We start from the raw sequence: 12,764 nt of genomic DNA, 5'->3' as shown, positions 1-12,764 counted from the left end.
CCCCTGCTTTCATTCCAGCCCCTTTTCTGGCCTCGTAATAGACCACACGGAGTATGGGGAAAAAAGTTTCTCTAGCAGTGGCTTACCCTTTACTGTTTCTCCAACATTACATACAGAGATTTTATAATCAACATAAAATAGGGGCACAGGCTTGAACATTATTGAACATTGAAAACCAAGCCCAGATGTTACATTTAAAATATTCATTAAAAGTTTACTAATTACCATGATTCTGTCAACTGCAAAAAAACAAGCTTGCAGCCTGACAGAACGTGATTTGAAAGCAAGGCAATGTGCTGCAGATGAAAGCTGATGCAGTTGAAGAGTTGACTTCAGGTCATTGACTTATGGAAATGTGATTTGTTGCTTGCATTTACTTGCAAAGCTGCAGTGCCGCAGTGTGATGCATGCCAGTCCACAGCTCAACCCAAATTGAATTGAAGCCAGGCTTGTTTGTTGGCATCCTGTAGGAAATGGGTCAGCAATCCATTAAGATGGCATTAGATAATCTAATTTAGCGTCTGATTCCAAAATGAAGCAGGCCCATGCTTGCTCCTGCAGAAGGGTGGACGTTTAGGACGAAAGACCTGTAAGCAGCTCATGAAGAAGCAATAATCTGGTACGGGAGCAAGGTTGTTTGTTCCTCTCCCTTTTTCCCACATAATACCCATCTCCCTTGTAAAGGGGGCCCATCACATCTGCACTTGTCTGGTAACTGGGGAAACCAGACAGTAGGAAACGCCACACTGAACCTTGAACTTGGGAAACAAGGGGTATTACCCCACCCCATGGCAATCAATCAGACACTGTTTATTGATGCTCTGCAAAGGCAAAGTTTAGCAGCAGTACATGAGACAATTTACGAGCTTTATGGGTGGTAGTCTGTTTTTGCTGTCCCATTAGAAATCCTTTATTGGAGCTGACCAATGTATGTGTTCAGGGAAAGAAGCAGAAAGCAAAAGAAGAACTACAACGCAGTTCCTTTGGGCTCACTTTCCCTGTTTAAGAGACAAGCATACATCATGCTGTTTTGGATCATGCTAGCTAGATTCTTCTTAACCAATGTATGTAACCAACAAGATTTCCTTGGACTTTTAAAGAAAGACCATATTGGTTAATATATGTATTTTGCTAGTGATAAGCATGGGAATTGTAATATACTATACTAAATATGCTAAGTTATAGTATATACATAAATAATATTAAATGTATACTCTACCCTTTGGGGAAAATAAGGTTTTTAGTAACACTTTACAATAAAGTCTCATTTGTTAACATTAGAACTAACAATAAGCAATATGTTTTTGACAGTATTTATTAATCTTTGTTAAAGTTAATAAAATATAATTATTAATGTGTTTATGTTAGTTCACAGTGTATTAATTAATATTAACAGATATAATAATTTTTTGTTATTAAAAAATACTGATTAATGTTTAAATTAACTATAACAAATATTATTAAATGATGTAGATCATGTTAGGTCTTGTTAAATAATGTAGTTAATTAATTGTAACTAATAAGATCGTGTTAATGAGGTCTCACCATGGCTGCATTTATTATCAGAAATACGTTAAATCCAGTAATATTGTGCAAAATGATTAAATTATAAAATAATATTTTTCTGTTTGAATACATTTTAAAATGTAATTGATTGCTTTGATGGTGAAGCTGAATTCTCATCAGCCATTACTCCAGTCTATATTGGTAGATGATATCAGTACTTAATATGTACTGCTTGCTTTTTCAGTCTTGTAGAACTGAGAGAAAAAGAGAAAGAAAAGACTCGAAATGAATGCAGTGCACAATTGTAATGCCATTGGATTTTCATAGGAAATGACGGGCCTCTAGTCATCAGCTCAACTCACAGGTAATTGCAACAAAGTCAAAATCAAGTCTCAAGTACTTTAATATTTATCAAGTCAAGTCATAAATCCTCCAAACAGTGACTTGAGTCTGATTTGAGCCCCAAAGTCCCCCGTCCACATCTCTAAAACACTTAATCGCTCATTTCCTGTTAGATGATTTCTAGCAGGCTAGAACGGCAGAGAGAGGAAAGGCGCAGCAGGAGGGAGGAGAGACAGAGCCCAGTTAGTTCTTCATGTGATATATTAAACCCCCTTTAAAGAGAGTGGAGTGCACATTTGATTTAGGTCCTATTCATACAACTTTGTGACTCTCTTTCTGACTCTTTCTCCTTAAAGTGTGAACCAGTGCGCTTTGGAATCATAATATGCAATGCAGGCTTTGGCTACCGGGTGATTTGTATAAAATTCAGACTGAATCATTAGCTGCATTCAGGGCGACGGGCAGTTGTATCACCCCGGGCTACCTCAGAAAGAATAAAGTCACTGTTCCACATCCGCTGGGTCCCTGTCCTTCACCAGCCACTGGCTTTAGCCCTCGTCTCCCCCTCGGAAAACAAACAACAAACTCCAGAAGAAAAGCCCACTAAAGCTTTGCACCTGCATCCAAAGCAGTGAACCCAGGGAAAAGTCTTTGCACACAACGGTCTCCTTCCTTCTCCTTCAATCAGCCCACCACCCACCACCCTCCACCCCTCCTCGAGCATGTCTCCTTTCTTTTTGGGGGGCAAAAAAAGAAACGGGGGGGGAACAAAGAGGTGGCTGTGTGTGCCGGGCACTGTTGACAGAGCAGGAGTACGGCCTGTAATCTGCGAGCAGAAAGATTGTGTTTGGCGATTGGGTGAGACAGGTATTTCAGACCGAGGCGGAAGAAGAGGAGGGGGCATACCAGAGCTCTGGTTTCTGGTCTGCCTAATTATTCGACACATGTACGCACCATTCAGCCCCCCTGTCCTCCCCCCAGGGAACAACATGCTGTTTGTGCACCCTGGTGCTTTTGCATCTGAGATTCGCACCACAGCTCGCAATTAACAGTCTCGTGTTGTAGTGCCGTTAACATGTGCTGAATGCAGATAGAAAAGGTCTGTAGACGGTCCCGCTGACTTAACCCCATTGATCCAAAAGTGGGTGTCAGCTGCAGGGGGCTGAGATGGATGCGTGCTCCTGGGGAAACTTCCCCCGTGCATGTGCACTAAGGCTGCTTTGTTTCTCTGGGATATCCTGTTCCCTGACACTATGCCGAACCCATTATTGTGTGTGTGTGACGGTGTGTGCATTTAATGGAAAGGAAAGAGGTAGTTTTCAAAAGAAGGTGGAAAAAAAGTCTAGACATGATATGTCTCTTTCATGAACTGATTCTGAAAGTTAAATGTATCTATACACTATATTTAAAAGCATGTAGTATATAAATTAATGTGTCTAAATTACTCAATACTCTTGATGTTGTGTTGTAGACTTTTTGTATTATTTTTACAACTTGAAATGTTTAAAATTGTATCAGTAAATGTAGAAATCAACATTAACCAAGAATAATAAATGCTATAAAGATAATGTTCATGACTCATTCATTAAATCTAATGCTTTAAGTATACCTTAATATGAAGTATTATCATTTATCTTATAATGTGTATGTAATTAGATTATAATAACTCCCACAATCTGTCTTTCCCCTGTGTGTCTGCAGTCCTGGTACCTGGGCGAGCTTAATTCCATTCCAAGTGTCGAACGGGACTCCGATTCTGCCAACAAATGTCCAGAATTACAGCATAAACATCATTGGTGAGCCACTCCTCCAGGCAGAATCAAGCAATTGAACTGGACCCTGGAGAGACAGGTCCTCGGACAAACCAGCAAGCAGCACTTATACAATCGACGTGGACCTTTGTCCCACCCTCTCAAGGACATTGGCTTAGAGCAGTAGAGTGAGTCGGTTCAAAGTGTTCTCTTATGACATGAGCCTCTCCACACCAGTCAGTCATTGTGTTAGGAGGCCCCTGAACTGAGATACTGTGATCTTTACCATACAAACTTTAGATGCCTTACTGTATATGCATGACATGCTAGTCTCTCTTGTTAGTGTTTATCTTGTTCTAAAGTCACAATTTCTAGCCTTGGTTTACGCAACGATTTAGAGGGGGGTGGCCACACAAGGGCTGGCTGGCTAGCTGGATGGCTGGCTTGTAAAGCGGGCTGCGATTCGAACAAACTTTCATCAAACAGAGGCTCATCGTATTCTTAACATAAACATAGGAACAATTTTCGATGAACTGAATGTTTCTATTTTCATATTACAACAACATTTAATTTACCTATGGTGGAAAATCTTTTGAATCCGCAATCTTGTCAGACCTGTACTTATTTCTTTTTAAGGTAAAGGTTGGAATTTACTCTCAAGAGTTAAGAACTCTGAAAACCTTTGTTTTTCTTCATTGAAAGAAAAAGCCTATATTACTAGATGAGAAATACAACCCCTTTTTATTTTCATGTTTTTTTTATATATTTCCTTTAAAAAGGATTTTGAGAAAAATAAGACAATATCTCATAAGAGGCAAGTGCAATTTAAATGATTTTACTGAAGGGAAGCTATCATAGTCTGTCTGCCCTAAGACTCTAAAGGAATGGGGAGTAAATGTTTTAAGGTGAACTTTAAAACATAAAAAAGAAAAATGAAATTAAAAAAAATAATCACATCCTTGATTTGGGAAACTAGGGAAAGCTAAGGGTGGAGGAGAAGAGTGGGATTAACAGTGAACGTTTACGTGAGCAGAACTGAACACAAACAAGACAGCACTTATTTTGAGCCGTACCCAAACATGCGGGTAGTTTTTTTTTATTTATTAAAATGAAAACTTAAAGTAGGTGAAAAAAGACTCAGACACACAGTGTGTGTAAAATGGCTTATTTTGACATATTACTCATTGATCTAGTTTGCATGTTTAGTCGGCTGTTAGCTTGTAAAGCTACTGTTTACACTTTGATATCATGAGAAACAAGAGGAACGCAGAGTAATTTAAGACAATTTGTGTATGTGTGTAAAGCTGTACTCATTTCAACACTAACCTGCAGGTTGAGGCGAGGTCTCAAGGTGCTTATTTCAAACCCACTTTGGTAGTTCCCAACAGTTGCGGTCCCCGAAATTGTCGATTGCTCCCGGCATTCTCAATGCCATTGCCTCTCCAATCAGACATATTTATATAATTAATCTTTCCAATAATCTTAATTTGCACGAAAATATATAATCCACGTTACGTGCCTTGCCTTCGACTTTAAAAAAACATCACTACACTTGTTTTTGCTGCATTTATTATCGTTTTTGGGGAAAAGTAACATTTTTATGATAAGAAATATTTTGTACTCTGGATGAAATTGTGACATTTTTGATTTTTAGCTTCATTTACTACTTTATCTCACATTTACAGTGCGTATCAAGGCTGTGTATAGTTGCCGTTCTAAAGTTTATAATCAACCAGCATTTTTTTTTTTTTCAGTATTTTGGTGGTTGTCATTTTTTGATTCTGTTCGATTAATCATTTGTTTGTTTGTTTGTTTATTTCTCCATCTTCCAGTCATTATTGGGGAGGGCGGGTCCAGATTTATAAGAATTATGCAATACCAAGTTTTGCCTATGTAGGTAGTGCTTTTAGCTAAGTGGATTATTAGAAGCTAGTACAGAAATACAAATAGTGTAAACATTTATTTTGTTGATATTGTTGTTGTTGTTGTTGTTGCTGTTGTTGACATTGTTGTTGTTATTTTCCTTTTTTTATTCGTAATTGACCAAAGTGGGAACTGCTTTCTATGCAGTGTGCGACAAGGTCTTTTTTCCCTTAAGTGTACCTAAAGGCAGAGAAGTGCGTGCGAGAGACGTTTGTTTCGTATTCTCTATAAGGGGAGGACTTTTATTTCCACACGTTGAAGCATGTCTGCAAAGAAGGCACCATTTGGTTTAATACGGCTGCAAAGTCACTGATTTGCCTACTGTGACTAACAAACTCTTTCAAACTTCCCACCTGGGGTGCTAGTTTGACCTTCGGTAGTAGATGACTTTCATAGAGGAGACAGCTTGACTTGAGAGCGACAATCACTGGCGAATTACGCACACTAGGGCAAAGTGTTAAATGCTGGCATCTTTTTTATCAAATATCTTCACCACCCTGTTCCTCATGTCCAGTAAACAACATAGCTAGGCTATATGCAATTCCCAAGTAGATGCCTTAAATTTTTACAAACAAGTGACTTGTTATAAAATGCGCTACAATCACGGTCACGCAAGTTGCTGCGTGTTAAATCTGTCACAATCAGTAAATATCAGTGTTTCTTATTCTTCCCTTTTGAAGTGCTCAAATATACAGCCTTATTGAGGTTGTAGTCTGTAAAACAAAAACCCCCATGGGGAGAATCGGTTTTTATAGTTATCTCAAGTTTTTATAATTATTTTTGAGTTGTTAAAGACTTCGGTGAAAGGGAATCATGTAATGCTCTTATGGTCTTAAGGATCAAGAAAAAAAAATGGTTTTGCACCTACAGCATATAGGCAATCATCCAGCCATAGTGTCTTTCAATTAAATACAGAACAACAAAAACTCAGGCGTTTTGCTTCACAGGGCATTACCGGCATCAATTAATAATAACACTTCAAGTCCCCCTCACATCACCATGGTTTCAAATTGTAGCCCTTAAATCACTATTCAGTCTGTTTCTGAGACCTCAAGTCAAGCTGAATCTCTCCTCCTTCACCAAGATGTTTATATATACAATATATATAATTAAGCTAGAGTCACCCCGTTCAATGTGCACTGTTCCGTCTTTTTCTTGTGTTTAACAAATTTGCGAAAAATAAGTGCTTTGCAGCCTTCTGGCCGTTGGCGATGCCACTGAAGTGCGTTGTGCATTTCCTCCTGAAGTGGTGGGAGTGTCAGGGTCATAGAGTCATTCTTGTGTTGGAAACCGTGAAGGAGGACGTAGGTAGGGGTCATCTCGGTGGCCATCGTAATAGCAATAGTTTAATAGTAGTCATTATGGGTTAAAATCTGCTCTGGCAGCTATGTGAACTGTGTGTGCGTGTGTGTGTGTAGATGAATACGTCAGAGTGTGTGTTTCAAGATGACTCTGACACTACGAGAGGAGAGTACATGAGGGTCTTCTATTGAAATGCCTGCCTTGTTGACAAAAGTGTGTACACTGTAAATTTCTTTCTTTTCCCCGTTTGTAAAAAGTAAAAACTTTTGACATGTATTCGTGAATTTCAGTGATGTCCATATTTTTTAGTGAAACTAAAAAACAAACAAAAAATACAAAACTGTTTTGAGTTTAGATTTGTGTTACAACTCAACAGCTGTCCGATACATAAGAAAGAGGTTGAATATGTAATTCTTTATTTTTTATTTTCCTGTACTTATAAAGTGGAGTGAATTCCCGTATGGGACTGTAAATGTTTTAAACAAAATGATGAAGGTCTTTTGTTGTATTTCGTGTTGATTAACTTGGATCCTTGAGACATTTCATAAATGTTTGAAGTGTTGTTTTGTTAGTGTGGCCATAGAGTGTGTGTGATGTGATTATGTGATATTGAAAACGGGACAAGAAATAATGTTGAAATTTGTGCTAAATAGGGTCATTATTTGTTCTTTTGAACCGTTGGGGAACTCCTAGTCACTTTAGAAGAAAGGCACCTGATTAGAGTCTCCCAACAACAACTACCAGGGTAATGTCGCTACACGACATCACAGATTGTTCTGCTGTCTTGTGAAAAATAAAGCATGCATTATTTCCCCCGTCAATAGAGGCTGACCCACCATACCATGTACAGAATTTGCTGGCTGAGAGGCTGAGATTTTTCTGCTGCACGTAGGCACCTCCATTCTGCAGTGTTTACATATGTCCGCCATGTTAGGATGAATGCTGCATAGTTTTCAGGGCAGGCTCGGTACTCCCAGAAGCCTTTGTGTGCACCCACAGATGTCTTTTTCATGTTGCCATCACAGAGGAAAACAGCTGAGCATTTGCACTTTCTGCAGTTCCCACTACCCCTTTCATTGGAACATTTGTTTGTTGTTTGGATTACGTCTAGCTAGCGATGATGCTCTGATTAGCCCCTGAGCTACGATTAGATAGTGTTCGTATCTAGTCGGAACGAATGTTGTCATGGTAGCTCAAGGCACTTCCCCTCACCACAGCATACAGGGTTTATACAACCATCAGATTAAACCTTAATTCCGGGTAGAAGTACTGATATAGAGTAGTTCCTTTTCTTAAAGGGCTAATCTTTTTGAAAATAGTTTTTGTTGCAAAAACTGCAATATCTATTGATATTGAAAGCAGTAAGAAGGCCTGGTCAAGTTGTGAAAGCCATGGTCCAGGGCCCTAGAGAATCCACATGTAAATAACTTATGCAAGGAGGACCAGTGGAACTCATGCAATGTCTATTTTCAGCTCTTCTGTGTGTCAGTGCAGGGAAACGGCAGGAGGACATCTACTCTCATATTTCCCTTTCTAGGGCATTTACAACAGCATGAGTGATCATTGACATAAATAGGAACATAAAAACCAGCATATTATGAGACGTTTACCAAAAAAAACAAAAAAATTAAAATAAAAAAAAACAAAAACAAATTGAAAAATATTTCAAGCAGTGCCTGTTTCAGCTCAAAGTCTCAGTGGACTTTCCCTTGTAAATATAAAAACATTGAATTTTCTTAAGGGAATACAAAAAAAGTCTTCAATCAAAACAGAATCTATGGGATGCCTCTTCCCATGTTTTTTATCCCCCAAACATTTTTTTTTGTTGTTGTCCCAGTTCTGTGTTTTGTGTTTTTGTGCTTTGTTCAGTTTTGGATAATTTAGTCAAATGGGATACCCCAGTCTCTGTTTCACAGAGATCAAGTAATAGTTGGGCAGTGTGTTTCTCTAGACTACACTTAGTACTACAATAGATGACAAAAAATGTCAGGTGAAAAACAAATTGCCAGCTCCACAGCAGTTGTTCATTTTTTCTTTTGCCTTTTTTAAGGGGGGAGGGGGTCTTGTGGCACTTTTATGCCCGCTGCAAATTCAGTGGTATTGTGTTAAGTGGGTTTATAACATGACAACAACAGCACTAACACCAACAAATGTTATAAAGTCATAACAGTTTTTAGTAGTGATTATGGAAACAGCAGTTGTATGCAAATATTACTGTATGTTCTGAATGTACATTATAGAATCACTTTATCAAGTTTTTGTGTTTTTACTCACAGTTAAAGAAACACAGGTGTCCTTCAAGAAGCTGTACAGTGAAGGCCTTGTTTTATTTTCTGATGATTTTCGACTTTTCCATTTTCACAGCTATAAACAGTAGGCACTACCTTGCCTTTGAGTTGGTTGAATTTGGTGCAGGGGCTAAAAATGCCACAAGATTACAAATGAGTGTAAATAACGCTTGACTTTTTTTGTGATTGTTACTGTTATATCCAGCCTATACTGCTAGCAGCTGTTTTTACTGCAGTCAATTACTGGAAGTGGATATATTTCCTATGCAAAACTGTTTAAACAATAAAATGAGCTATGCTACAAAGCAACTGTTGTTTGGAGTCATTGCTTTTTCATTGCTGATCTTCAATATGTTTTTCTTGCAGAAATAATATATCAACAACCATCTATGAGTTTTGTGTTTGTAGGTGAATACAATTGCATATTGCTTCAAGAGGGAAATGTAATCACACTGAAAATGTAATGGGAAAATCACTACTTGTGTGGTTTTGTGCAATCTCCCTCCAAGCAAAAACAAATGCTTCAACAAAACATCAGGAGCTGGAGCCTTAGGCAAATCTTGTTGGGCAAAGACTACAGTATATGTGGAAAAATTATTTTTTATAGAGTTTTTATGGAAATCATGTAGCTCAAACATCTATGTGTGGACTGGTGAGATTACACAACAGCAGCAAAAGCCCACCACTGTGTCCACTTGATAAGCGATAAGCACAGAGTACACTTAGTGTCATAGCAAAGCATCTCTAATGTCGTAGTTCACTAAGGGCTGAGAATAAGGCAGATTAGGCCTTTGTGGATGCCATGTTGGAAGAGCATGAAAACCATAGTCCTGATGTCTGCTTATCAATTAGGTCGAAACCAGCACCTGGCCGTGGGCACAGAATTTGTTTGGCTGCGAAACAAAAACAATGTGGTGCTGTGCTGATATAAAATTACCCCAATGCATAATGGTTATCATTACGCCATTTATCAAAATTGGCCTGTTAAGTAAACATCTGGCTTCAATAGTGCGGCTGAAGTCTGTACAGGGTTTTGGCTCTTGGAGTGTCCCACATATTTTCCAAGGCTTTCTTTTTTCTATCAAGGCCTGCTGGTGATTTAATGACGTTGAAGACCGATAATGTTTGGTGGGGCAGAGGCACAGCAGGATTCTGGGTGATTGTCTTTGTTTTCAGAGAGAGGGGCAGCAGAAGGTTGGGTGAAGTGAACACCATCATGAAACACTAAAGGTATGGAACAGCCGAGGAGACGTGAGTGGGGACCGGGAAGCCTTCAAATGGACATACATTACGGTTCAAAGGTTTGGGGATTTTGGCATTCAAAGCTTTTTTAATTGATTTTTATTTGTTTTTTAAGACTCTATTAAAAAATCTATTTCAAATAAATACTGTTCTTTTGAACTTTCTATTCAAAGATTTATGAAACATGCATCACAGTTTCTAAAACATATTAATCAAAACAACTGTTTTCAACTGATAATACTAGTTCCAATTCAGAATATTAGAATGATTTCTGAAGGATCGCGTGACACTGAAAAATTCAGCTTTGCCTTCACATGAATAAATGCAATTTTATATTATATGTATTTAAATGTAATATTAACAATGCTAATAGGTAACACTTTACGATAAGGTTTCATTAGTTAACAGTTAACATGAACTAATAATTAACTGAACTTCTAGAGCATTTTTTTAATCTTGGTTCATTCAGCATTTACATTTATTAAAGGGGGGTGAAACACTCAGTTTCAGTCAATCTTGAAACCTATAGAGTACATTTACATTTACATTTAATCATTTAGCAGACGCTTTTATCCAAAGCGACTTACAAAAAAGGGGAGAGTAATAGAAGCAACGGAACAGACAAGGCCAAAAACCTGTAAGAGCTGTAAGAAATCTCAATTAATTAGCACAATACACAATTTTTTTTTTTTTTTTTTTTTTTTTTTTTTTTTTAAAGACAGACATATACAACAAAAACTCACGTCCGCACAGTACCGAACACTGGATTTTGATAGCTAAGATAGCTACAACCCATTAGGACTAAGGCTGTTGCCCCAGCTGTTGTCGTTAATGCAGATTCAGTGGCCCAATGGGTTGGTTTTGTATTGTAGCTAAACGCGCAGCAATAGCCATCTACAACAAAAACTCACGTACGCAATATACAGAACACTGGATTCTGATAGTTATGATTACTATGTAACATACCCGCCTGAAGGCGCAAATCCGGATGAGAGACGTAGATATGATCCCGGAGTGTACGCTTTTGGTCGTTGCTGTGGTGATCAGTAAGTGCTATTCTGTATTGGTCAAGTGCAAATGGAAAAGATGTGTCTTAAGATGTTTTTTAAGAATGGCTACAGACTCGGCAGCACGAATTGAGATCGGCAGGTCATTCCACCAAGTAGGAACGGTCCAGGAAAATGTCCGTGAGAGCGATTTCAAGCCTCTTTGGGATGGAACCACGAGGCGCCGCTCGTTCGCAGAACGCAAGCTTCTGGAGGGTGTGTAAGTCTGAGCAAGTGAATTTAGGTATATTGGTGCCAAGCCAGAGGTTGTTTTGTAGGCGATAACTAGTGCCTTGAATTTGATGCGAGCAGCCATTGGCAACCAGTGCAGTTTGATGAAGAGAGGCGTAACATGCGCTCTTTTCGGCTCATTAAAGACCACTCTCGCCGCTGCATTCTGGATCAGCTGCAAGGGTTTGATAGTGCATGCTGGAAGCCCAGCCAGAAGAGCATTACAATAATCCAGTCTGGAGAGAACAAGAGCTTGAACCAGGAGTTGTGCAGCCTGTTCTGATAGGAAGGGTCTAATCTTTCTAATGTTGTATAAAGCAAATCTGCAGGACCGGGCTGTTGCAGTAATGTGGTCAGTGAAGTTTAACTGGTCATCAATCACAACTCCAAGGTTTCTTGCTGTCCTTGATGGAGTTATGGTCGATGAACCAAGCTGAATGGAGAAATTTTGATGAAGTGCTGGGTTGGTTGAGAAAACAAGTAATTCTGTCTTTGCAAGATTGAGTTTAAGATGATGCTCTTTCATCCAGTCAGAAATGTCTGTCAGACAGGCAGCGATACGAACACTGACTGTAGGATCATCTGGTTGAAATGAGAAGTAGAGTTGAGTGTCATCTGCATAGCAGTGATAGGAGAAGCCGTGTTTCTGAATGACAGAACCTAATGATGACATGTAGATGGAGAAGAGAAGTGGTCCAAGGACTGAGCCCTGGGGAACCCCAGTAGCTAGATTATAAGACTTAGACACTTCACCTCTCCATGACACCCTGTAGGACCTACCAGAGAGGTAAGACCTGAACCACTGGAGAGCAGATCCTGAGATCCCCGTCCTCTTAAGTGTTGACAGGAGGATCTGGTGGTTAACTGTGTCAAAAGCAGCAGACAGATCCAGCAGAATGAGCACTGAGGATTTGGAAGCTGCTTTTGCCAGTCTCAGTGCCTCAGTTACCGAGAGCAAGGCCGTCTCAGTCGAATGGCCGCTTTTGAAGCCGGATTGGTTGTTGTCTAGGAGGTTGTCCTGTTCAAGAAACCTAGAGAGTTGATTGAACACAACTCGCTCAAGGGTCTTTGCAATGAAAGGCAGAAGGGATACCGGTCGGTAGTTTTCTAAAAGTGCTGGATTCAGAGAGGGT

General features: G+C 39.1%; 1 protein-coding gene across 8 annotated transcripts in view; it reads left to right on the top strand.

Annotated features, from left to right (window-relative positions):
- The window catches only part of LOC137061952 (nuclear factor 1 B-type-like), a 105,633-nt gene extending 96,212 nt beyond the window's left edge, over positions 1–9,421 (top strand). For all 8 annotated transcript variants that reach the window (XM_067432787.1, XM_067433233.1, XM_067432712.1 and 5 more), the window contains one exon: positions 3,550–9,421. In XM_067432787.1, the coding sequence (XP_067288888.1) occupies positions 3,550–3,679 (130 nt within the window). In that variant the 3' untranslated portion in view covers positions 3,680–9,421. The remainder of the gene's footprint in view (positions 1–3,549) is intronic.
- The last annotated feature ends 3,343 nt before the right edge of the window (positions 9,422–12,764 follow it).

The sequence above is a fragment of the Pseudorasbora parva genome, chromosome 1, assembly GCF_024679245.1.
Source record: "Pseudorasbora parva isolate DD20220531a chromosome 1, ASM2467924v1, whole genome shotgun sequence".
NCBI classification, from domain to species: Eukaryota; Metazoa; Chordata; class Actinopteri; order Cypriniformes; family Gobionidae; genus Pseudorasbora; species Pseudorasbora parva.
Note: the sequence above shows the minus strand (reverse complement) of the source record. Positions and strands in the feature narration are given on the sequence as shown.